Source organism: Cyprinodon variegatus, unplaced genomic scaffold (assembly GCF_000732505.1).
Source record: "Cyprinodon variegatus isolate N-32 unplaced genomic scaffold, C_variegatus-1.0 Scaffold234, whole genome shotgun sequence".
In the NCBI taxonomy this organism is placed as follows: Eukaryota; Metazoa; Chordata; class Actinopteri; order Cyprinodontiformes; family Cyprinodontidae; genus Cyprinodon; species Cyprinodon variegatus.
In genome coordinates, this window is record NW_015150687.1 from 636890 (window position 1) to 664725 (window position 27836).

Sequence of the window (27836 nt, forward strand, 5' to 3'; positions counted from 1 at the left end):
TGTGTGTGTGTGTGTGTGTGTGTGTGTGTGTGTGTGTGTGTGTGTGTGTGTGTGTGTGTGTGTGTGTGTGCGTGTGTGTGTGTGTGTGTGCTTGCATGTCAGCATGGACTTTACTAAAGAGCTGCATCCCAGCTTGTGACAGCTCCCTCATCACATCATCTCTCTCCTCCTGAAGGTTGGACACATTTGAAAACCTGGAGTGACATTGTTAAGTGTCCTACTTCTGTGACGAATAATAAACTTAAGGTTTCAAGGACAAAAACCACCCAATCGGAGGTTGGTTGGTTGTTGTCTTTCATGGTATTGATCTAAGCTAGGGCACAATGGTTTGTCTCCAGATCAAACTCTCTGCTTAGCAAATAATAATTGAAACTTTCCAAAGACCATTTAATGGCCATGCCCTTCTGTTCAACCACGGAATATCTCACCGCACAAGGTAATAGTTTAAAAGTATGGGCTGCTCTGCCCAGGGTCTCATTTAGCCAGGAAAATGCCTAGACCAACTTTAGAGGCATCTAGCTGGACTAGGAATCTGATGAAAGGACATATATGTGAGTCCAAATTTTGAGAGATTGAGATAAAAAAGACCCAAAAAGCAAGTACTTTTACAAAGCAAAAAGAAAACACTAATACAAATAGAAAGTAGGTGGCCGGGAGCAGAGCTTGACCAGATGGAGCTGTAGAAATGTGGCTTAGGTTATGCATTGTTTATATTTAATCTCTCTATTTCCCGTGTCTTCTGGTGCTTATTTGTGACAACTGTCACATTTGGATTACATTAAAGTCAAATAAAATTTTGTTTAGATATCATTTTGCAAACATCTGACAAATTTACAATTTATAACCAGGCATAAAATTGCCTTGTTTGTATTTAGAAAAAGATCCAAATGTTAGTGGTATGTGAGATCCAGAAAAAAAAAAAAAAAACATTCTTCAAAAATGTGTACAAAAGTTTAATTTGCACCACTTAGACTGCAGTATAAATATAACCTAAGATGAAGTTGGATACAATTTTGACCAAATTCTTATTAAAGCCAGGTAACTCAAAAGACCTCTGCTATTTCCCTCACCAGTCTATTAGTCAATTTCATCCAATACCCACATAGTTATTGGAGTAAAAACTTCTTATTTTTGAAATTAACTAAATTAGGTAATTTATGTTATCTTACAAAATTTAAATATCTTTCTTTTTTTCTTAGATTACAGCAGGTGGCATTCAAAAAGTAAGTCTTTTCATCCTTAGCCAAGGAGCCTATTATTGCTTGCTTAATTATATTTCACAGTAACACACGAAGGTCTGCAAATGGTGACAGTTAATAGGACATGGAGGAGAAACAGAACATATGATGCAACACATCCCTGCATCCCAGATAATAGCTTCATCTATTTGCAATAATTTGGTAGATTTTTGTCAGATGATGGGAGTTTGTGTGGCATGTTTTTGCTTTGCATCAGAACTTTAGCCTTGTCCTGCAATTCTTTAACACAATGTATGTTTTCCTTAAAGTATTATTTCTGTTCAACTGATCTGAAAAGGTCAATTACCAGACATATAATTTTAATGTTAGTGTTAATGTTTGTAGTTTTTTGACCCACATGTGATAACACAGAGAACAAGTGACTATTAGAGTTTGATTTACAATAATCTGGAAGTGAAGAACTATAGGAAGTGAGCTGAACTTTCTGGTTTGTCTGAGGTGAGAAAACAGACTGATCAGTATGGATTGGTTGATGTCAACCGATGATTGATTGATTTCTCTTAGTGGATTCAGCAGGCTTTGCACAATGTACCCCAGAGTTCCAGGAAAATGTTAGGGAGATCCGAGAGCCCTGGTACTTGCAAGAGACATTGTCCTGGAGAGCAAGGTGGCAGGTGATGAAGTAATCTTGATTGAGAAGTGTTCTCAGGTGTGCAACAACTCGGGTCGGCCCAGCCACCAGCAAAGATGCTCTCTGTGACAGGAAGCTCACTCAAACCATAAATACAGCAATACCCCAGAGACCCTAACAGCTGCAGGAATATTTTATTTTTAGCTTCTTTTTGCTTTTGATGTTTTGTTAATAGAAGGGCGATCTATGGCTAATTATTTTTTAAAAAGGCAACAGATGATCTTTTCGATCAAACGTTTTTCCCTCCCAGATACACAGATGGTTATTAATATTAAATATTTAATTATACAGCCAGTAGTCTGTAAGAATAAGCTTATGTCCAGATAGATTATATAACCAACATACTGTACAGTGGTTTGCATTCATAATTTGTCATGTTAAAACCGCTAATTTAAATGCATATTAGTGTATGGAAATATGTGAGAGGCCATTTCATTTCAATAGGAAAATAAAAAAAATATATATTTTTTTCTTCCCCTTATAAACAAAGATAATAAAAGGGTGGAGATCTTGTCTGGTCAGCTAGACATGATTAGCCATCATGTAAACTCAGCCAGATTACATTTTGAGTTTGAGCATCAGTCCTCATAATAGTTTTGGAAATTCCCTTAACACCAACAGAAATAAGATGGATGCAATAGTAATGTATATTTATCTACAAATTAAGCATGCATCTAAAATTGGCACTGTTTGGGTATGAAATGAAGCAAATGAGTGACAAATGGGTCAAATAAATGGGTAATTTAGTTCCCTCGCTTTTGAGCATTTTTTTAACATTCTTTATCTTAAGAAATGTTCAGAGCAATTCTGAAATATAAAGACATTAACAAATAAAATGAGATTGCTTCTCATCAGTGGACAAAGAAAAGACATGCAAATGAACTTTTTTCTGTTATATACTTTTAAAATTAGAATATTTTAATGGCAGATTTTCTTTTTAAATGAATAATCCTGCTTCAGGGTGAAGGGGGACACTTACCTGTCAGAATATATGCCAAACATCTATTGTGTCCTTGAATAGGAAGTATTTTCCTAGGATTGAAGTGTTTCATGATGTAACATGCAGTCACAGTTCCTATCATCTTCTCCACAATGAAAAGCAAAACAAGCCAGCAGAACAAAACAAAGGCAAAGTACCTCTTGGCAAAGCAGTCACAAGACTTTGAAGTTATCTAACATGTCTTGAGAGAGGCTGACTTTGATGTTCAGAAAGCTCTTCTCGAACAGTGACATATTCCCCTGAAAATAACTGTCAAAAGTGTTCATGAGCACCCTGACTGCCCTGAAGGTAGTATAGATTTGAACTCTTGTTATTCTTTGTTCAAAATGTTCTGCCCCCCTATAAGCTCTTGTTTGGAATTATGAGTGTTTTAGCATGCTGAGTTAAAAGTTTACTATAAAAAAAGCTAAATATTCCCATACTGTATGTGATAGGGAACAAAAATAATTTTGTCGATTTGGTGTTCTGAATAAATAGACTTTTCAGGACCAGCTATTTAACATAGTTTCCCTGGAGGTTTCTTGTGATGGTCCTTGGATATAAAAGTTTATTGTCTTCATTGTTTCCCTATTGATTTAATAATGTTCTAACTGGTTTTGGTTTTTTTGTTAATTTTCTTTATAGTTTATCTCCTGTGCTGGGTTTCTTCTTTTATTCTTGTGGTCTTTTTTCTTTTCATTTTGGAGGCTGTTTACTACACCAACTGTTGTTCTTGTTCTCGAAGTAGCAAGAACAAAGAAACGTTTTGCCTCCGTGCATTTAAACAGTACTATGCAAGAAGTCGGCATGTTGGAGACAATATGCTTTCATTCATCCTTTTTTACATGAAAATCTACTTAACCGTTTCTTTCCTAGACAGAGGCAGCTACGGAGCTAATTTACCTATTCTAACATAGAAAATACATTGTTTATATCAGTGCTTCTATGTTCTTTTTGTGTTTCTGCTTCTCTTTCCTTAAACTTCCAGTGAGCCCTGGCAGAAAGCTTCTCACACTCAGCCTAGTTAGGTTTCTCCCTCTGCTGTTAGAGAATGCATGCTCAATGTAAGGGAATGTTGCAGTCAGCGAGAAAATGCAAGATGATGGTATATACTCATTAAGGAGGAACAAATCTTGCAAACTCTATGACTTGATGCAATTAACTGGGTTACCTTTGTTGTGCAAGCTTACCAGAGTATATTAAATAACTAGAACTTGGAGTTATAGTTAATTAAGAGATCATTCAAATCAGGAGTAAAACTAACAAATTATTTTTTTATTAAATGATTATAACTGTAATTTGTTTACTCACCAGGGTTCTTAGTCTTTTACATAAAGTTGGACTCCTGGACTGGCTTTTTAAAATCCAGTTGCTTTCACTAATTTAGTAATGTAGACTATGGCTATGGCTATTTATTAATCACCAACCAAAGAAATTATCTCAGTTCATTCAAATGCTACTTAAAGGAGGGTGGATCTGACCTGAGTGAAAAATCATTCAGCACATAAAATAAACAAATGACCAAGGTTAAAATACAATGGTACCTTTATTAGCTAAGAATCACACACAGTATTATTTTATCTAAAGTAAACACTACTGAAAATAAACTCAGGTATATAAAGACAAGCAAAATGGGGAAAGGGGGTTAAGAGTCTGTTTAAGAGTCTCTGAGATTTGTTCAAATTTTAAGGCTTAATACATTCAAGGTTTCCTTTAAAATAGTAGCAGATAAATATGTCAAGCTCAAAACAATAGTATCCAGTATTCAAGGTGGGCAAAAGTTAGATTTCTGAAAATATTTATTGAGAATTGAACCAAAGTGAAAAGCGTGTATGTGTAAGGCAGGGACCTCTGCAGGAGGAGACAACAGGTTAGTGACTGTGTATTTCTGGAAGTGATAACGAATGTATGAGTCACTAACCTGGTCTTATAGTTCAGTCCAAGCCCAAAGGATGAGGTTGGTTTGAGGTGGTCAGCTGCCAATGTGAAGCAGCAGCTGGGGAGGCCGGAGATCGAAACCAAGCAGACTAAGGTTAGGCAGGAAAATCCAATCAAAGGCTACTGTACCATATTTTAACATTGATTTTCTAAGGTGTTCAAATACTTATTTGCAGCTGTATCATACAAATAAATAGTTAAAAAATCATACATCGTGATTTCTGGATTTTATTTTTAAGATTATGGCTCTCACAATGGACATGCAACCACAATGACAATTTCAGACCCCTCCATTATTTCTAAGTGGGAAAACTTGCAAAATAGCAGGGTGTTCAAATACTTATTTTCCTCACTGTTTAAGAAGCTATTGATTTTTGCTTCCAAAACCTGTATTACCAAAATACATTTTGTGCTTTGAGTTCTTTAAAGAAAGTTTCAAAGGATGACACAGAAGTTATGATTTTTCCTTGTAATGTGCTGTCTGATATCCCAGTTAATATTTTGTCAATCCTTCATGTTGTATTTTCATTTCCAAGAAAAAAAATGGAGATTATATATTTTGGAGACTTCTTATGATTTGTAAATGGTTAAAAAGTCTGTGTTGCTCCACATCTGAGTTCCACTGACATTTTTAATATTTCTTTTCAGGGAAAAGACACATTTTCAATAAAGATTGTTACTTCTTAGCAGAACCTGTGGTAAAGGTGTCATATTTAAGGGGTTTTATTCTGTGAATCACTTCGCCTTGGACAGGGAACATGCAGAAACAACAACTATGATAATGCTGCCACATTCAGCTAAAGCTGAGACAGAGATAACTAGACAGATGGCTCTAAGAAGGAGTCAATCACAGAAGGTCTCCCTGCCAACTTCTGTAGGACAGTTGGAAAAACCCTTCCTCCAAAACTCAAATCCAGATCAACATGCACCCCGACCCAGTCCACACAAAATCTACCCACCAATGAGCCCATTCTTCCCTCACTTGATTTTAGTTAAAAATAGGGAAGTGTTTAAGAATTGAACTCAAATGACCATGACATCCTCCCCATGCAGCACCCTTCATGGCCCAGGCATTGCTACTAGATCAGCATCTTCCAAGCTGAAACACTGCCACTTTAACTATCTCCTTCAAATAAAGACTTTCAAATCATCTTTAAATCACTTTTCTGTGATATATTTGGGCCATACGGGTAACTATCCAGAATGATGATTAGAAAGATTTCAAGGGCCCATGACTTAGAGGGAGTGGGGGCCTAGCGGTTAGGGCATTTTACTTGGAATCTGAGTTCAAGCCCCACTCCAAAAGCTGTGACTGCCACTCTGGGTCCCTTAATAAGACCCTTAACCCCCACACTGCTCCACGGGCACCGCACAATGGCAGCCCACTGCTCCCTGGGTTAAATGCAGAGAGTTAATTTCTTTGCCATGTTCTTGTAACAGTGTCATGACAATGAAAAAAAAATAATAATAATTTGGGTAAATGCAGAGTGTGCTCATTCAAAGCCACATAAAGACAATGACAGTCTTCTATCACCTAAGAATATCTTAAGGATTAAAGAACTAATCTCTCAGCAGAACCTTGAAAAACGTATTGATCTGTTCATCTTTAGTAAAATCGATTATTGCAATGTCAATGGCATTGCAATAATCTAGTCAGATCGACTTAAAAAGTCAATCTGACAGTTGCAGCTGATTTGGAATGCCTTTGTCCACATCCCCACCAATACTAAGAAAGTAGAGCACATCACAATTTTTTTTAAATTGTTACCATGGGCCCCGTATCTCAGAGAACAGACTTTTAAATGTTTTTATTAGTCTATAAATCACTGAATGGCTTAGCATTAAAACGTTTACAGATGTTCTGGTCAGTATGTTAAACTGCCTAGACATCTCAAATCTACACTGGATAAAGAGAACCTGAAGCAAACATGGGGAAGCATCATTTAGTTCATGGAATAAACTGACAGAAAACAATGAAAGCAATTAAATCCTTTGTTGCTTTAAATCAAGATTAAAAACATATTTATTAGAGTGGCCTTTGAATATGCTATCTAAACAACATTAGTGAGTTTTCAGTACAACTTTCCCTTCAGGTTTTATCAAGAATTTCATCATTCCTTTAATATATCAATATCATCTTAATTATTAATGTTTATTCTCTTTAATTATTTGTGTTGTGGCTATGGCACTGCAATATAATTTTCCATTTCTTTATCATTTTATTTACAGCACTTTAAATTGCCTTAGCACTGAAATGTGCTATATAAATAAACTTGCCTTGTCTTACCTTACCTCATTATCACAGCCTGGAAAGCATTGCTGTTTTGCACCACATTCTGACTGTGCTTTAAACATAAATATGAAAAGAGTTTTTGTTTAATAAGTTTTTGCATTAGCATTCAAATAATATTGTTGTGCATCTTAACTGGAGGACCAGCTGCAGAATTTCTGTCTTCTTCGTCTGATTGACTTTGTAACAGCCTCTCCGGTCATAATGTGGTAAAGTGAAACATAATACCTCTGTAGCAGCCTAAGATCAATGACTCATGCCGTATTAGCTTTGCAGCGTCTTCTCAGCATGCAGGGCCAGTTGTAGCTGTTTTTAAACCACCATTATGCACGCTTGTTGATGCCGCGAGACATGGTTAGTTTTTCTCTCCTTCATTTTTGGCCACATTTCGACTCGTTGCACTGAATTGCGTGAGCCAACTTTGACCCTTGATGTTTTTTTAAAAACAGCCCAAAAAAATAAGCTTTTTGTACATTCTCTACTGCGTGCGTATTTTTTCAAGTGCTTTGTTTTGACCACTGAGGATCAGATACATTTGTTCTGAACCATCCATCTTGTCCCAGCAGTCAGACTTCGGATAGGTGAATATTTTCTATACCTTTTACAGGGCTGCAGACAGAGTAGGTACCTGTCTTGTCTATCACCCCTCCCTTACCCCAAAGACAAACACACAAGCACACGTTTCATTCCTTTTTGTGGATTCTAAGCCAGTCTTCACTGGCTCTTTTGTTCCTTATTCCACGCTGGGCTCACATCCTTTCTGCTCTCTGTAAGCTTGCTCTGTCATCAGGATTACAGGCTGTGCTGTAGCAGATTAATGACTGACATCTCTACACTCCTCTCTGCATCGCATGGCACGCACAGAGTTACCAGGACAGCAGCGCGTGCCTGGTTGCGATGGAGAGAGGAACAACTGCGGGGGAGATAATGCATTGTGGTGGTTTGGGAACAATATGTTAGCAGTGAGATTCAATGCTGTTGTGTGTTTCTGTGTGCACTATTATATTGCTTATTTGGAAACCTTAGTTCCTGCTGAAAAAGCTTTCCAACCTTCACACCTCAGTACAACACAGCAGGTTGGAGTTAAGTCGGAGACCCTGGCCCTTGAAACAAGCTTAGGCAGATGCATGTGTCTATTCATTCGTGTAGTCATACACAAATGTGTACTCATGTATTGTAAGCCCAGAAAAAAATGCTCACAAGAAACTTATAAAACCAGGAATCCTAAACTGCTTTGCTAAATAAATGCCTGTAATATTTTTCCAATTTAATAACCTTTTTAAACCAAAACAAAATAGTTAGCTTTTTTTTTTCCAAGTCAGAGAGAAAAAGTGACAGCAGTGCAATCATACAAACACACCCAAAGCGAGCACTTTGCAAAGTTTAGAATTAAATTAGGATTTCATACCACCTCAGAGCCTTCGAGAAGCAGCTTATGTGTGTCATGAATTACTAAGTAGCAATATTTGGGGCTTCTCACTGCCATCAAACAGCTGAGGCTTAATTTCCTGAGATTTGCCCTGGAGTGTCCATAAAAGTGGGCTGTCTGAGCTGCTATCTTAGGAATGAAAAGCCTCTTTTGCTTAAATTCTGTAAGGAAATCTTCCTGGAAATCATGGTCAGGCTTAAAATGATAAATTGTGATCAAATGCATTTATATTTCAATAAGGTTTACTTAAAATAAGGCTAAAGAAGAGAGATGATGAATGACTAATGTTTTCCAAACCATCCATTCAGCTGTAATAGAACACAAGGCAGCATGAGGCTCTAAATAACAATAGGTCACTCTTTTGTCATGGGTGTATCCAAGTTCTTTATCAACATCTTAACACAATTTTATAAATATGTAATATTTATACACATGCACATCCAGTGCACAGACACAATGTATATACTTTTCTCTAAGAAATGAAGTAGGTAAGTAGAAATGAAGGTGAATTGTGTAATAAGGTGAACAGCTCAAATAACAGTGACCTCCTTTTTTTATACCTGCAGAGTTCTTAATTGATTAAATGCTCTATATGTATGATCGAATTGATAAAGTAATATGTGTTTAGCTAATAAAGAAGCAGTGACTGTGTTTTTTAGGTTCCCATATACAGTTATAGGAAAAAAATATTAAGACTACCACTATGTAAAGCAGGGGTCTCCTGCCCCGGTCCTCAAGATCTACTGTCTTGCAGAATGTAGAGGCATCCCTGCTCTAACACAGCTAATTTAAATGACTAAATTAACTTTTTTTGCATGCCATCAAATTTGGCAAAAGCCTTGTACAAACCATTAATTTCATTCAGCTAAATTGGAGCAGGGATGCTTCAAAAAACTCCAGGAAAGCAAATTTTGAGGACCAGGCTTGCAGGCTGCTGTTCTAAAGGTATATTACCTGAAGAAAACATTGAACATAACCATATTAAGAAAAACGAGCACAATCTTTTTTTTTCCCATGACTGAATACAACATTGTATTGGAAAACAGCTCTTACACTGTTATAAAAGTATGGAAATGAGGCACATTTTCATGTCTCTGAAGACTGTGGTTGCATTGAATGCACATCGGTTTTTTATGCACTGCTTGTGTCTTCGGGTGTAGAGGATAGAGTTTGCAGTGTTAGACTATGTCAGCACCACATACTTTTGTTCTGCTGTAACAGTTTTTTTGTTTTGCTATGTTCATTTTTTTTACTCTAAATCAAAGAATCAGCAGACTATATGGGGGATAGCAATGTAATGCTCTAACAGTGACTGCAAGTGGATATGAATTATTTAGAACGTAAGTTTGACCAACAAATAATTAAAACATTCAGCATTTGAAGAGAAGTTAATCTCCGTCACCACTTAAGATAGAACATCTGGTCACCTCTGCTATGATTTTACATTATGTTGGATGAGTGCATCATTGGAATAACAACTGTCAGTTTTTAGCACTATATGGATCTTAGAGTTGTGACGCTCAAGTAGAATTTGTTGATGTTTAGAAAAGTCCAGCCTGTTATAGCTGATAGTCAAATTGTTTTCGCAACATTTCTAAATGGATGATGTTAAAGAATATGTTAGCTAATTACAACCTATCCATCTAGTTTGATAACTGTGATTTCTTAAAGTAGCTTTTATTTATGACAAGATTATTCCATATCCTTTAAAGTGATTTACATGAATGACAAAAGCTGCAGTCAATCTGAATGCTGGTAAAAAAGAAAAAGAAAAAAAGAAATAGGTATGGTAAATAGCTCTAAGCATAAAATAAATGAAATTTATGTCTTTGAAGTATGTATATCCAGTTTGTACTGAATAGTGCTTGTAAACTAAGACTAGGATTGTGGTCACAGCAACTGCACCTAAAATTTCTGTAAAGTCTTATTTTACCTAAAATCTTTCTTTAAACTGTTAAATCATACAGTGAGGAAATCGATTGTTGTCAAATAATTTTCTGAAAACATCACGCAGCTGTTTCAAGCATTTTGCATGCCATATATATATATATATATATATATATATATATATGCAACCTTTTTTTAAATAAATGACAAGACAAGTGAGCAGCTGTGGTAAAATATTTTTATAGATCCATTTCTGAAATAAAGCATCCAAGCAGCTCTGATACACACAGAACTCAATTCACCATTTTTTAACAATTCACATTATACTTTCTCTGTAAATATGTCTCATATTTTGTCTGTGCACACCATGTGCATGTAGACACATGTAATAGTTTATTCAGTTACAGTACAATAAAAACTTTTAATTGGGTCATATTACATTTTTTTAAATATCACTTGATATAAAAGCTGGTGTTCTGACCCTCATTAGTCCATAAAAGAAGAATCTTCTGTCTCTTTCTTTCCTTATAAAGTACAATAATTTAACCTTTAATAAATATGGGCTATCTTTTCTGCTGTATTGCCACTTTTCCCATACCTGAACAGTAAATATTTTCTTAATGTCTCCTAATAGCTTCCTGCCTATAAGTTTTTTGGCAGACTATAGTTATGCATTTGCTTGACCTCAGCATATTTTATCCTGCTCCTTGATCAAAATTGTGAGTGCTGAATATGTATTCAAAACAACAGAAACAATATCTTCAAACTAGTTAAATCATTCCCATTGTGTTTAACAGACGATAACCTGATCTGTGTCACAGTTCACCCTCCATAGTGATTCGTTTTCATTTCAATCCTCTTGGTAACTTCACAGTTTTTTTGTTGTTTTTGTTTTACTCCACATGTGAAATGTCTTCTTTTTTTTTTTAAGAAGTATGTGTGGTGCATTACAGTAACGAAATGTCTTTTGTTTCACCCCTGGTTGCTCAGAGGAACCAAAAGCACTTCTTCCGGTTCTTCTTGGTGGTGGCAGGGGGTCGGACTAGTTGTGGAGATTCTTGTTGGTGAGGTGTTGTGGCTTGGGGGGTGGGAGTCTGTGGTGAGCCCTCTGGAGGGTCACCCACCTTCCAAGTTCGTACCACCTGCCCTTCTTGCAGACGAAAGTCATGCTCAACACTGCAAAGATGAAGAAAACCAATAATGGATGTTTGCATTTCAACTTACAAGAACAGAAATGATCTTTTCACTGGACACATGAGGGCGATGGAAACAACACTAGAACACAAAAAGTCAAATTAACCTCAGCAAAGCTCTTAGGATTAAGTTTAGAATCACCTTTCTATATAAAAATGTATTCTCAAGAAATCATAAATGGATTTGACAGTGAAAATGATTAAATTATTGCTAAAAATAATATTTAAAGAAAAAACTCATCGATATAAATGAAATTACTTTGAGTCTTTCTCTTGGTTCATGCCAAACTTTCCAGTTTGCTTTTTAACATTTTCCTCTTAAAACAAGTTTTAACGGCATATATTTACAGCAGAGATTTTTTGGGTCACTGTAACTCATTCTTTATCCTTCTGAATATTTCATAGCTTGGAGGAGATTGTTTTTATAAAGCTAGCTTTATGCTCTTGTCATTGTTTTTAGGTGCTGCTTCTGTTTCATACAAACCCTTTGAAATTATCCCCTTTAAAAAAAAAAACAAGTGATTGTGCATAGAGCTGTTTCATAATGCACATTATAAAGTTTTTACCAGAAAAGTTCACCATGATGAGGAAACCGATTTGAAAGAAGAGTTTGGACAAGTTAAAAGTTCTGAGTTGCCTCAGCTATAAACACATCAACCTCCATACTTATTTGCACCAGTGATAAAGATGTGAAAAACAAACAACCCTTTATTGCACTAAAATGACATCTCCCTAACATTTCGATAGATAGTATAAGATTTACTTGTGGTACAGTCAATGTTTAAATGTCTTTTTTAAATGTTTTTGAAGGCCATGATTGCTAACCATGCTGACATCAAACAGACAAGTTTGCAGAAAATTGAAGGAGCATTGTTCTTTTATGTATATATTTTTCACTGCAGCTGTAGATTCTAACTAAATTTGTCCCTGTGTTTAACCTATCCCGTAGCGGGAAGCCCAGAGAACATTTCAGGTTACTTGCAGCCCAACTACTCTTCCATGGAGACGGAGATAGCCTTTAACGATTCTGTGTCAGCATAAACTAATTCTGTGGAGATTAGGCTAAATGTGTTGGACTATTACTCAAACAATTCAATGACTTCTCATTTATAGTTCTGTTGAAAATGATCAGTCATCCTTGGTGTCCCCACAGTGATATCTATACATGTCTAAAATTTAAAATAAATCATGATGCAATGATATACCAAGGTTCTTATGGAACAACACACACACCCGCACACATTTATGATGTGTGAACCTTTCTGTAGTAAGTAGGAATTTGGAAACAAATTTGACACATCTTAAACGGGGACTTGATGATAAAGTAACACCATAATGGGCCTCATCAGTAAGTTGATAACATTTAACAACAAATACGTTACCTTATGCCATGCAATATGTTTACTTCTTTACTGTTGAAGCAGCTATTTCTTAACCCTTTTATATTAACCTCCAAACTTAATGCATATACTCTTAAGATACTCTGTCAGGGTGGTTATGTCACTTTGTAGCTCAGCTAGCCTTAGGGCTAGTTGGCATTTTTCTGCTTTTCCTTTCTGCCTCATAGACAGAATACTTTTAAGAAATGTTTTTGCATTTTCGATTAAACGGAATAGCAAAGGCTTTTTTTCAGGATGTACTTGCCCCTTGCTATGTTACCAGAATTTCAAGTTACCACATTTACCTACTGTTTTGGTTCTAAACCTTTTCAGCCCTCTGCAAGGGAGGCTGAGAGTCCCTGTATGTATCAGTGCTTGAACAGTAAAACTTTTCAATCTTATCTGACTTGTCATATTTGTCATGATTTTGAATGCAGCTGGGCTCATTAGGAGATCATGTGACACGTCTGGTGCCAAATAAGCACAGGAAGGTTGAAAAAGGTGGCCTATTTTGCCCAAACTGCCCCAAATGCACTACCCCTTAACTATCAAGTGTCAATCCCAATGAAGTCACACTTGCAAAGCCAAAGAGCGCTTTTGCAACTGTTGTTTATTTGTTAGAACTTAAATCTTACATTTCATTTGAAATTAGTGTGACTTATTTAAATGTTGTTACTTTCTTCATATTAAGTATCTACATCTTGCAACTGTATGTGTGTACAGCGGGACAGGTATGAGTTTAATTGCTACGACTGTTGTCATTCTAAAATTAATAACCCATGTGAAACTCATAAAAATGTAAAACGTGCTGCATGCCTGCACTCTCCCTACTTCAAATATGGTTTTTAACTGAGTCCATAAACGATGGATGTAAAAGGGGGGGGACATGTCCTCTGTTCATTTGCAAAGTCCATTTTGGTCCCCGGCTCTTTTTAGTGTCCAAAAATAATGTTACTCTACAGCACACACAGAAGGATACACTAACAATGGATTGGATGGCCATGGCAGCGATGTGCTACTGTATTTAGAACTGTAGGGTTGCAGGTCTACATCTCCACTTTCTTTTACTTTGGATTTGTAGCTCATATTTTTTGTCAAAAGTTTAAGTTGGTCGTTAAGAAGGAATCTGCTGCTGTAAGTTGGGCATTTGTTCTCCTGATAGGATCAGGTAATCTAGAAGGGTTCCAAAAAAAGAAAATTAAAAACAATCCACTGGAATTTGCTTCCAAGTTTGAAGACGTGGACACAAAGTCCAGTGGATTCTTTTTAATGTTCTTTTTTTTGGATTGACTATGACCTGAAGGACTAAGAATCTTCACCAACAATCTAGAAGGGTTGTGATATTAGATGTATTAATTTATAATAATATTTCAATCAATGTGATGTGTGTGAGTGTGTGTGTATGTGTGTGCATTTGGTTATTAGGCTCACAGCCAGGATATCCAAAAAAAAGGAAACAGTACACGCAACTTCTTAAAAAGTCAAAATATTAGTTAGTTTCATTTAAAGAAATGTTTAACACCCCTCCTGTAACACCTTCACTGACTCCATAAAGCAGCATTTCCTCTTTAAGATCCTTCCCATTGATCGTGTAAAGTATATTAGTCTTATTCAAAGTGCTAATAAATAAAAGTTATTGCTCTTTTATATTGTCATCATTATCAAAAGGGGAAAAATGAAATCTATGATTGTGATTTTCATACATATAAGCTCATAGTTATTTTAAAACTGTGTTTTTTTTTATCATAAATTTGAATTGGTGCTCCCCGAACTGTCCAATTGCTCATTATATGTATCCATATAATTTCTCAGGAGAGGAATAGTTGAAATGCAAGAAATACAGAAGGAAATTTGAAAGAAGGGAGTGTAGAAAAGGCATGAGGAGGGGAAGTAGAAGGATAGGAGGTTGGAGAATCATAGCTGAGTTTGAAAGAACAAACATATATTAGTCATGAATAGAAGTTTAAGACAAATTTTAATGTGATGTTATCTCCACCAGGGCTTTCAAATTTCAAACACCAAGCATGTACACTTTTTATCAGATGAAAGAAGCAAACTGGCCAGGTAACTTTTTTATTGAGGCTGGTGTACTAAATATTCTATATAAATGTATGATTTTATTATTAAGAAATTATTTCAACTAAGGGGTGAGTTCATGAACCGGGTGAGAAAGTCACAGGAAATGATATAAATGAGTTTATTTGGAATTTTCTTGTAAATATTATTATTACTTAAATTTTAACTTGCTTATTATTCTACTTTGTTTATCTCAGCTAGATCAGCCGCAGCCATTGGCCGGTGAAAGTTCAGCCAGTAAAGGAGCACAAGGTGGAATGGAGGGCCAGCTATGCTAATTGAGCCATATCAGCCTAATCCAAAAGAAATTGTAGTTCAAAAACTAGCAAACATCCTTATATTTCCAAGAGAAATGGGTTAAAGAATTTCCATGGATTCGTTACAGTCATAAAGAGAATGGAGTGCTGTGCTTTTACTGTGTAAAAGCATTTCAGCTTGACAGGTATTCATTGGCAAAAAACACTGATTTTGTATTGGTCTCTGCTGGATTCAGGAAATGAAAAAGGCTGTGGAGAAATTTACAGATCATACAAAAGGTAAGTCTCCTAAGCTTGCAGTTACTACATATTGTCCAAAAGCAAATCCATTCATTAGTTGTGCTTAGTTTCTAGGCGGACAAAGCTTAGCTCTCAGAAACAATGAACTGGGGAAGGAAATCATTCTCAGGTATTCAGGTTGGGATCAAATGATGAATACCTCCTGTTGAAATGGCTTGATTTACGTTGTCATGATTACACCAGCCCCGAAGTCCAAAATGAGATGTTGAGCATAAAAGAAAACACTATTGTCAGAGATATAGCCACTGAAATCAAATCACAACCAAACTTGTAATACTCCATAATTATTGACGGAACACAGGACATTAGTGGAATGGAACAGGAATCAGTCTGTCTTTGCTACGTTGACCATGACGTAGTTCCCCATGAAGAATTTGCTGGCTTATGTAGTGTCACTTACAACCAGAGATGTCAAGTAAAAAAGTACAAATACTTCGTTACTGCACTTAAGTATACTTTTAGGTATCTATACTTTACTTATTTTTCTTCCTACGTCTTACTTATACTCATTCCATTTTCACACAAGTATCTGTACTTTCTATTCCTTACATTTTTAAAACAAGCATTACTCATTACTCTTGGCTCCGGTTTAATGCAAAGGTCACGGATTAGCAGACCGCGGTCCAATGTTATGCCGAAAAGTGCATGCCTGCCGAGATATCCATCCCCAGTCGCAGGAGCGTGGCTCGCTCTGTAGAAATGCGACTGTCGACGTGGAAAACAGATTCAAATATGACCAATGGAGCTACTTGTTGTTATATTAATAATATAAAAATGTTTAAATATTCCTATAATTGTGGTTATTTGGCAGGTTCATTTACAAAAGTACGGGTGTTATGAACAACATTAGATCCAAAGAGTTTGTTCGAGGTACGGCTGATTTATTTGTTGAAGTCTGTTGTTCTTCACACACAACATTAAACAGCGATTAGCCGACGTGAGTTTTGAAACTGCAAAGCTTTGTCTTAAGTGGAAAATCAAACGTGCATCTACACAGCACAGCGTTCACGGACCAGTGTGATGCATTCACTAGAGTCAGAAAGCTATGGTGCATTCAGGAGCATGGGACATTTCACACTTACAAGGAAAGAGACATAAACGTAACAGAACTTTAACTCATACAATAATGTATTTATTCAGAAACAGTGTGGGCTTTCTTATAATACTGAATGCTCTATAACTGTAATTCTGTTATTTTCGATTATGCACATGTAATAACTTTTTATTCTAAAAAAATCTATAATAATACAGCAGCAAATCATCAAAGTTTTTCAAAAGCCTGTTTAAAAGCTCCAAATGAGGCTTCAGGTCATACAGCGACAATTGCCCTGTCATTGTTTTACAGGGCAGAATTAGCATTTGCTGACCCTTGTCCTTTAACTACTGAAGATTATTCAGGAATACAGTCATACAAGTGTCAACTCCGCTGAGATAGCACAGGATGCAATTTTTGGTATTTTCTATTTTTTTTATCATTATTATTTTTTTTATTCAATGTATAACATGGATGCATAAATACCTCATTTTATTTCAGTGTTAAATTCTGTTTAAAGTAACAGATCATTAAAAATGTCTCCAGACCTTTACTGGTTGATGACAAAACTGATTTTGAATTGTTACCCCTGGTTTAATGTTTATCAGTATTTATTTCACATCATACGTGTCATCAAATAAAGATCATTGGCACCATCCACATCTAGTGAAAACTAGTGTAATTGGATGAGTCATATAATGCAAACACTCATTGGTTAGCTATTCATCAAATTTGTGCTGATGCCAAAGAAAACAATCAGAAGCAAGCAGGTGTTCTTTAAACTGCAATTGTGAATTGTCTATGCAATGCTACAATGTCAGATTCAGAAAAATATGTTGAAATGTCTGAAAGGTCGGACACAGGCGAGAGCGTATCGGGAGATGGAGACAGAGACCAACAAGACCTCCCTCATCCTTGGCCCTATCTCAAAGAATTTTTTTTAAATAGTCGAAAAATTTAGCTTTCAATTCATATAGTGGCATCTGGCTGTTTCTCTTAAAGGTTACTTTATACTTTTATACTTTAAGTAGTTTTTGGAGCACATAGTTTTTCACTTTTACTTGAGTAAAGAGGTCAAGTTGATACTTTAACTTTTACCAGAGTGTTTCTAAACTGCAGTATCTAAACTTCCACTTAAGTAACAAATGTGTGTACTTTTGACACCAGTGCTTACAACTGGGGAATACCTAACAAAGGTTGAAAATGGTGTGTTGCTTTGTCTCAATTTGTCTCTCAATGGAATCAGGGACCAGAAATAATGAACCTGCTAGCTCACAGGCCTATCTTTCACAGGCACCACCACTGGCACTGTTCAGAAATTATGGTCTTCATTGTGTTCATTTAATAACACAGTCAACTTCTGTAGCTTCACCTGTTGCCCGTGATGCTCTGCAGTGGGTCCATGAATTGAGGCATCTGAGTTTCAGGAAAGTTCAAGACCCTCTTCTGCAACATTGCTACATCTGAATATGGATAATTGACCACACTGAAGCCACTGTGTCCTACTCGGTGGACTGTGTGAGTAGCAGCAGTCCATTTACTCCTCTCACTGAGTAGATGGCTTCAACTGGTGGCTCTGAAACAGCTACGAAGGCTTCAAGAATTCAAGAAAGGGAACACAGTGCTGGGACTCTATCTTGCTTTGAAAGTTCTTGAAGAAATGGAATGCCACAAAAAAAATCACTACAAAAGCAAACCATCACAGTTACAGGCAAGCTGACTGCAGTAGATTATATCAAAACAACTAGGGCCTCCAAAACATCAAAGCTGCAACAAATGCTCCAGCAGCTTCTGTTGATTACTTCAGAGGGATGTTCTTCAAGATGCTTGATGCATCAAATGAGCAATGCAAAGAACAGTTTCATCAAAAAAGTCTTGAAGTTCTGGAGGAGTTGGAGAATGTCTTGGAAAAGTGATGTTATTGTGGGCCAATACCCAGAGACTAACAAGAGGATGCTGGATGTGCAGCTACTGTAGCCAATTTTAAATCAATGAACATCAAGCACAGAAGCTGCAGACATTCTTAGATGCATTACACCTGAAGTAAGAGGTCTTTTTGATCAGGTGGAGGTCCTTGTGATGCTGTTGTTGGTTGTTGCAGCATCATATGCTGAAGTTTCAGAGCACTGAGGAGGTTAAAGACAAGGCTTAACAACTGCATAAAGCAGCAGCTGTCTTAAGAATATGGCAGTTTGTCACATACATCAAGAAAGAGTCGATGCTTTTGACAGAAAAAAAACACCCTTATATGGTCTTACTGTTTACTTTCATCTCATAAAAGCTGTTCAATTGTTCTCTGTTAAACTAATTTCAAATAAAATGTGAGACTTGATTTCAAACACTGAATAATGGACATTTTAGTATTTATTATTTTCCAAACAAATAAACTCATAAAAAAATGTTCACTGTTTGCTGACATGAAATTAATCATTTTCCCCTTTCTTGAAAATAAATGTATAAAGTCCAATGAAATTGTTTCTAGGAGGAACTTCACTTTTGGAATTAATTATGTCTTTTCTCTTTTTTTCTAATTTGTGACTTTCTGTCAGTGTAACAAAGATTCAGGAAACCATTGGAGCTTCTATTCTATTTCCCTCTCCAATTAGTCTGCCGTTTCACCCGCAGCCAAATTCCAACCCACCACAGGGTTTGGGACGGCCCTTAATATAGAGCAGGTTAGTTCATAGGGGTAGTGTATAGGAGCTAGTTTGGGACTGGGCCATCAACATGAGTGTAGCAGAGCCAACATGCACAAAAACTATCAAACCAAGGGAAAAAAATAAACAGGGAACTTACATAAATAAAAAGTATAAACAACAGAACAAAGGAGTAATTTAGGAACTAAATTAATACATTTTGATAATGCATACATGATAAACACAGGAATAACAGCAAATGCCATGGTCTATAAAACATAATAAATCAACAAAAAAGCAATTAATTACTACATGATTATGTTCAAGTACCAGTACCTTCCGTCATGTTTACATCTGTGATGGTCAACTTAAACAAATTACTATTTTTTTTGTCTTTAAAAGGCAGGTTTGCATGCAGATAGTATACAATGTTATGCTATATAACATATGTAATTTAATGTTATAAACATTTTAATAACAACAAGTACTTTTGCCAGATTTTTGTTATGTGAAAACTATAGAAATAAGTCCCTGTCCTACAGTATTTGTCAAAGTTATCAGTTGTTATGAACAATTATTTTTGTACTTATTGTAAATATAGATGTGTTCTAGTAGCCCACCTGTTCTTCTCATAGCTTCTGTTGTATTTATGAAAATTTTAAAAATCTGTTGAATTTAGTGTGTTTTACCTAATAAGGTTATCTACTGTGTAGCGGGGACATGACATGACAAATGGTGTTTCCAAAACTCATGGTAACAAGCTTTACTTCATGCTTGATTTTGCAGTGTTAAACATTTAAGCTCTTTACATGCAACCATCTAAAAAAAAATCAAACAAAAGGTCTTGAAGCCTTAATGAACTTCACAGAATTTATTCATGACTATTACTGTAGGTTTCCTTTTTTCCTTGACAGACAAAAAAAAAAGTTAAATAATGGCATGTTTAAATACATATTGTGGCATTGAAGGGTTTTTGGCACTTCACCTACTTCCAAGATGCATGGAGAGGGACAAAGGTCTTGTTATGCGAGGACCTGTCTGTTGACCTGTAGGAAAAATGAAGGTTGCCACTTTAACTGGTAAACAAAGTGTATTTCTACAAGATAAAGCCATGATTGTCAACCACCCAGATGTGGGAGTCTTTCTCATTTAATCAGCAGCCTACTTAAAATGAAATTGCTCCTTGAAAATATAACTTAATTTAGATTCACCCCATCCAGTGTACAAAAACAAAACACTGGTTATCTTTTAGGGCAAACCTGTTTTCTGTTTGAAATTTGGCGATGAGTCCTGTAGCTAGCAACAGTTGGGACTCATCTATAAATTGCTTTCATCAGAGTGGCTGTTCATTTAGAGCAAGAGAAAATCATTTATCTTAATTTTTTCTGGGTTACATTGCCCTGAAAACAAAAGCAAAAAGAAAACACCCAATAACCAAACATATTTACCAAGAAGAGTAATAAAAATATATTAACAGCCCTGAAGAACAGAGTAGAAAACGTAGGGATCATCCAAGAAAGTTTTTGCATTTACTGCATCTGTCTCAATCCTCTATTGTTTCAGTTGGTAATGTATCAGTTTTTTTTATTTTTTCCTTAGTTTAGTCAGATAATTGTTCACAGACAAAAAAAGTCTATAAGCTAGCTTAAAACTGATATGAAATGTTCAACTATGTAAGCTTTAAATTGTCACTTTCATTTAAACCATGTAGGTCTAAAAGGAAAATGGTTTACATCTCCTATCCCAAAAATTCAAACTCTTTTTTTTTCAGTACATTTATTTACAACGAAGATTGTGAATTATTGGATGAGTCAGGCTGTGCTTAAAGGCTTTTTATGTCAAAACATTTTCAGAAGGGTGGAAATCTTAACTCTTTGAAGTTAAAACTAAGATTATTATGCTCCAGTTTTCTATCACAATAACAAGCTGATCAATTCAACACAAAGAACTCGTTATCAGGGTTGAATCTTGTGTAGAAAAAAAAAATTCTGAATAATATGCCTTTTATGTCCTTGGTAATGTTTTCAAGTGTTGTTTTGTAAATCTCTTTGGAATGTACCTCTGCTGTTAAAGCAATTCATGAATAATTCTACAGTATTATATAGAGTTCACCTTGATCAGATATCTCATTCAGAGGAAGAGGAGGTATAGGGCATGGAGGTCACACCCTGGACAGGTCACAGATCCATCACAGGGCAACACATAGCCATACAACCATGCACACTCAGACTCACACCTAAGGACAATATAACCTAACATGTTTTTGGACTGGAGTAGAGAAGCCACGCATGCACTGAAAGACCATCTAAACTCCAAGCAAAAAGACCCTAGGCCAAGATTCAAACCCAGTACCTACTTGCTGCAAGAACATACACCTTCAAAATGCACTACCTTGCAGCTCATCTAATTTCATACTTTATGTAAGAAATACTGTCATGTTTTACGCCTAAATTAACTCTTTGGTGTCTAACACATCATTTGTTTGAATTATTTGTTTTATGTAGTTGTTTACATTGATAGATCAGACAACTTCAATTCACTGTACAAGCAAAGTACAGTTCTGACATCATCCCTTGTTTGTTTTTAAAAAACACTACAAAAAAACAAAAAACAAAACACAAAGTCTAGTTCTGTCAAGATTTATATATCTATCTACTGTATTACTAATAAATTATTTTGGGGCCAAACATAATCCAGGGTTTTGCGCCTTGGAGCAATTGGAACAATTTACCATAAAGACCCCATATTGGGCTTGTATCTATGCAAGTCTGGCTTTTAAAAGGAAAATTTCCCCCATTAACCCAAAGTCTAACGGTGCAAATTAGAGGCTATCTACCCAAAAACTGATTATTCACAAATAGCATAAGGATAAAGAAGCAGAAAAAGAAAATTCTGAGCAACAGCCTCCTCCCAATAGAGAAAGATTTGATTTCATATAAAGATAATATGGGCCTAAATCATCCAGAACATTAAGGAATGGATACAATTCTGAAACATCATTAGTAGAAGTCTGAAGTCCAACCATTTGTCATTGCTGACTCTATTAAGTCACTGCTATACACTTTTCCTGTATGTTTTTCACTTTTTATGTTCTATTCATGCACCATATTGAAATTTGCCTTACAAATAAACTTCCCTTGCCTGGTTAGGTAGTACTGCATGTAATTCATTCAAGATTTAAAGACACTGATGAATCCCGCATCAGGCACCTTCTTGTAGACCCTAATAAAGCCTTTGAAAAGAACAAATCCAGAGCAGAGATGCTGAGTATCATCGAATAGGTACTGTACTACACTATAGATTCTGGGGTTGCAGTCGACACTAGACTCCAAAACAATAAGTCAGCAAGGTGCACTAATAGTCACGTGGCACTAAAGCCTCGGGGCTTTACTGACAAACTGAGTTGTGGGCTTTGATGCGCTGCCTTGAAAGTCATCAGTAAAGGTAAGCAATAATAAATGAATGCATCTGCAATAGAGGAAGAAGGGAAATACTTGCTTGCTGACTTAGTTTTGTCAGCAGTTGCATGTTTAGTAACAGATTCTCTCCCCTCCTTTCTTTATTATTCACTTTCCTCTTCTGCTATTTTTGCTTATTATGCAGTGGCCTAGTTAGCTGCTGTTTCTCATCACAGCACAGATGCTGGAAATAAAGAGGACTCCCTCGATAATGATACAAGGAGAGAAATGTTGCAGAGGAAGAAACGAGGGCTGAGCTCAGAGGCAGCGGGAACTAGAGTTTTTTTTAATGCAAGAACAATACGGACTCTACGATCATATCCAACTCACTCAAAAACTCCCACTCATACAGTCACTCAGCCACTTCACTATGGATGTCCACTTCTATTCTAATGCACAACAGACATAATGAATCCTAAAACTTTAGATTTCAGCACATTACAAGAGGAGTGGATGTGGACAAAGTAAACGGGAGGAAAGTCTAGAGGTTCAAAGAGCAGTGGAGAGAATTTCTTTGCCTCTCATTTACAACAACAACACAAAACACCCACCTTAGCTAAACTCCTGCAGATATGTGGAAAAAAATCCCTCCATAGTTGTGTAAAATGAGGCAATAGTCTGTGGAGAAACAAGTCATAAACGTTTCTGTGGGGTTGTAGTGCAATGAAATGAACCGAATAAATAAAATATATGATTCCCTCATCCCCACTGCCACTCTATTTGTGCCACTATACACAGAGCTCCCTGAAGGTGTCCTCTGACTCGTCCCCTTCCTCTGGTGAGTTCCCTCTTTGTGAAAATGAATTGCCTCGGACCACAGTAATGTGTGATCAAGGCACAGGGGCTCCACAGGGGGGACTTCCCACCCTCAGCCTTAACTATCTACTTAGAGTTCACAAACTGTGCCAGGCAGGATGCTGTGAACCATACATAGGTTTCCCCACTGCTCCTCTTTAGAGCGCTGCTCACATCTCTGTGATTTTCACCTCCAGGCTTTTCACAAACTCATGTCCCGCCTGCGGGCAAGCTAGTTTTGCAAATCACAAGACCTGGTATTTCAGATGCAGACTTACATGATCCAGACATAAGCAGTAGAAACTTGAAGGGCATATCCAAGTAAGCTTTAACATTAATTAAAAAAAAGGTGAAAAACATTTGGTGGTCAAATCATGGTTTTGGGCCAAGGTTTTGAAAGAGAACTCTCCAACGTGCGGAAGAAACATGAAACAAAACTTTTCTTGGCCAATTAACGGGTGACTTGAGCTCATCACCTTTCCTAGACTGACATATAAAATTCACCACTGAGGTATCTCATGATTTTAACAAATTTCTTTACTCCTGTTTCAAAATATTTCATAGTAACATTTTACATATTAAATGTCAATATTCAAAGTTATAAGTATTCCAATATCTTCTAAAACTGCTCCAAATGTCCTAATTAGCAACCTTATTAATGTCATATAAAGAATTTATTTCCATACTCAAATATACTTTCTTGAGCACAATAGTTTACCAAACTCATATGCTTCTCATATTTTCTAAAATATTCATGAAAAGCGTATCCCCACTTCCCTCAATTCCCCTTGATTCTTTGGGCTTTAGACTGCTGGAGGACATAGGGATCCCTATTTCATTATTCTGCTTCATTCCATCTCTATGCTCCCATTCTGCAGTATTTGTTAGTTCAATCTCTAGCGTTATGCTCTCTCTGCTTTTTCTCGTCATAGTAGCTTCATCTGGCCTGGAGAGAAATATCAGCTGTGCTGCTGCCATCAACACCTTTGTTTATAGCAGAGGTGGAAAGTAACGAAATACATTTACTCAAGTTACTGTATTGAGTAGGTTTTTTGTGTATTTTGTATTTTTTAAGTAGTTTTTAATTAAATTTTACTTGATTACGTTTTGAGTGAAGTATTGTATTTCGTTACATTACAAATCCCATCCGTTACTGAGTTAAAAAAAAACTTTGGAAAACCGAAAGGAAGACAAAAAATCGAGCCCGGAAGCACTGCAGTGAGTGACGTGATCAGCATGTAGATCTAGGCTACCAGGCGCCAAGTCTTTCTGTAGGAGATTGGGAACGAGATGGAGGTGGATCAGGAGAGCGACGACGGTTCAGAGAACGTTTCACTAGAAATGCTAGCTGAAACATTGAATTCTGCTGCTCAAAACAACGAAAATCCTTGGCCACATTTGAAAGACTGCTTTTCATTTAAATTCAAAAGGGCCAACAGTATCTTCATGCAATGCCAGATGTGTCTGCCAAAGGTGACTGAACTAGCAGCATTCAATAACTCCACATCTAATCTGCGGAAGCATGTTTTGGTAAGTATTTAGTGCATTGGAACTTCAAACAAAGATTTTTCTTAATTAAAAACTAAATAGTTTTGGATTTATGACTCCTTGTCCTATTTTCACTACATGGGAGAGATCCCCTGCCCCGTTCAACAGTTTTTTTTTTAAATGTAACTAAGTAACTTTTACTTAAAATACATTTTAAATTAGCTACTTATTACTTTTACTTGAGTAATTTTTCTGATGTGTAATTTTACTTGTACTTGAGTAATATTTCATCCAAGTATTGGTACTTTTACTTGAATATGATATTTTAGTACTTTTTCTACCTCTGGTTTATAGATGTTGGAGCTTGACTGTTTTTCAGTGTAGTCCTGTTTCTCTTATGTTTCAAGAATTCTATATACCATATATAGTATCTGAAATTCAGCTGTACAATAAAATTGTAAGATATATCTAGATTTGATATAGTCCTAATTAAACCAGTTCTTGTAAAACTAAATAACATTCTTCGTTCTTTTTTACTTCTCTGGCCATGATCAGTTTCCCAAGCCATTAACAAAGAAGCATATTCACCCACATCCTGGATCATTTGTTACTTCCTGTGCCATGGTCTTTTTTCCTTCTCAAAGCCAATAATAATCTGATCATCCTCGAGCTCTTGCTCCTTCGTCTATCAGCTCCTCTGCTATTCTGCAATTCTGTGAGATGTGCACACCTCCAACCAAGCTGTCATTTTGGCAAACTATTTTCCAATATTTTTTTCAACCCCCTTAGAACTGTTACGAATTGCACATTGCCCTGTTTAGAATTAAACGGCCTTAAGACAGAGAATGCCTGACCAAAATATAATAAATCTTTCTGTTCAATATGTGAAGGGCATCTGCTGCGGCTGTTTGAAATGTTATCTCATTCTTCATGTTTTTTTAAGTCAATAAAATGCAAGAATTTCAGATCATATGTGATATAAAAGTATTATTTCTGTATTTTTCCACAGTTACTTTCTAGAACTCTGTCTTATAGACTTTAATTGCAGGCAAATGCTGTTAATAATTAAAATGTGTTTAAAGGTTGTTTGTTGAAAATATTTAGAGACTTTTAGAAAATTTTTGTTGTGGAAAAAATTCTAACTTTTTTAAGATATAATTTAAATCCCATAATGTGGAAATAAACTGCTTCAGAAGTCTTATCCTGTGAAATTAATCTGAGCTATATGTTCGAAAATTAGAGAGAGTGGAAAGCTAACTTTCCCTGCTGATGTTTCTTGGTGTTCAAGTTCATGTGAATAACCTTTTCCTACCAAGCATCTTTATTTTATCCGTATTGTTTTATCATTGCTTGTTTGTCATTACTTTTTTACCTTAATGACAAATCTCTCTCTGTTTACAGTATTTTTGGTTTGGGACACGAGACTTTACCAAGGAACATTAGAGCAGACCATTTCAACAGCGGTTTAAATTTCCAGAATTGCTGAAACCACTCATTGAAATGTAATATTGTTTATTTATTGTCATTTCATATATTAATTGTAAATAAAGCATAGAATTTAAGTAATTATCTGAAATGAACAGCTTTATTTTAGCTCTTGAATTTGTGTCAGCAAATCTTACATTTGTTGTGTTGTCACTAGTCAGTTGGGCCAGTAGAGAATATAAGCTACACCCTATTTTGTGTTAATTAGGATGTCAGGTAAATTCAGACAAGTTTGGGGCCACCATTTGTTGAAGTTAAGCTTATATTTTAAAACTGCATTTTAGAAACAGTAACCAGGCAAGGCCTCATTTCTTTTTTCATTTCTTTTTTATACTTCCATCTATAAAACATTCATTCAGCTGCACCAACAGGAGATCATCATTTCTCCTCCATCTCTTTTATTCTATGAGGAGAGAGTTTCAGCTGAAACATAGTAGGATAGAGGCAATCAAAATGAAATATCTTTCCAATTTTCTCTCCCACCATATGGGCTGAACATCCTTGGGGAAAAAAAGAGCTTTGCATCTCGTCTGGAGAGCTTTCAGTCTCTGTTAGGATCTGTGACCATGGATCACGACAGGTTTTACTCTCTAAAATTCCAGACTTCAATTACATCTGAACACCTAAGCTATTTATTTTCCCATAGTTTTGCATGAGAAAAAATAGTCTCAACTTTTAGGTTCAGTAACCAGTTATATGTCAATGTTGAAATCTCCTTGAGTAAGCCACCACCCACTGCTTTCTATGTGCTTATTAGAATACTTAAAGAATGTATTTGATAAAATGTGTGCTACTCAAGTAAAGCTTTGTCCCAAGGTTTGAGATTCTTACGCATTAATATTCACATTGCATTTCTTTGCTGATCTACATAAAGTCCTGGACTTTAAGGAGATATTATGAGGTTCCAATTCTGAAGTGTTTGAATCTGTTTTATTGTAGCTTGTGTGTAGCTTACCATCATCAGTAGGTGAGTCTGTGCGTAAATGGGTGAATGGCTGAATGTAGGGTGAATGGCTGAATGTAGTGTCAAGATCTTTTGGTCCAGTCCTCGGATTTATTTATTAAGTTATTAAGGATTTATTTATTAAGTTATTTAGGCAAATATCTCTACAAATTGATGTTATTTTAGCTACTTTAATCCTTCCTCCTATTGAAACATCCCACCTCTTTGGCTGCCTCCACATAAAGCTGAATGAGGTATCAGCACAGAAAAGTTAGGTTGTAAAGAAAATATCTCCTGAAGTCTAAGTACTTGAGGTTGCTTTTCTAAAGTAAATCTCTTATGGTGCTCTGCTGTAATGTTGTCATAGAAATGAAAAAGAT

At 36.0% G+C, this 27836-nt stretch overlaps 1 protein-coding gene across 5 annotated transcripts in view; it reads right to left on the reverse strand.

Moving 5' to 3' along the window:
- Nucleotides 1-10666: 10666 nt before the first annotated feature.
- LOC107088945 (mucin-5AC-like) overlaps nucleotides 10667-27836 on the reverse strand; it is a 73897-nt gene continuing 56727 nt past the window's right edge. For 2 of the 5 annotated variants that reach the window (XM_015381413.1, XM_015381412.1), the window contains exons 4-5: nucleotides 20277-20333; nucleotides 10667-11589 (exon numbers count right to left, since the gene is read on the reverse strand). In XM_015381413.1, coding sequence (XP_015236899.1) covers nucleotides 11400-11589; nucleotides 20277-20333 — 247 coding nt within the window. In that variant the 3' untranslated portion in view covers nucleotides 10667-11399. Of the gene's footprint in view, nucleotides 11590-20272; nucleotides 20334-27836 lie in introns of all 5 variants that reach the window. The other 3 variants (XM_015381416.1, XM_015381415.1, XM_015381417.1) reach the window with 2 other exon arrangements.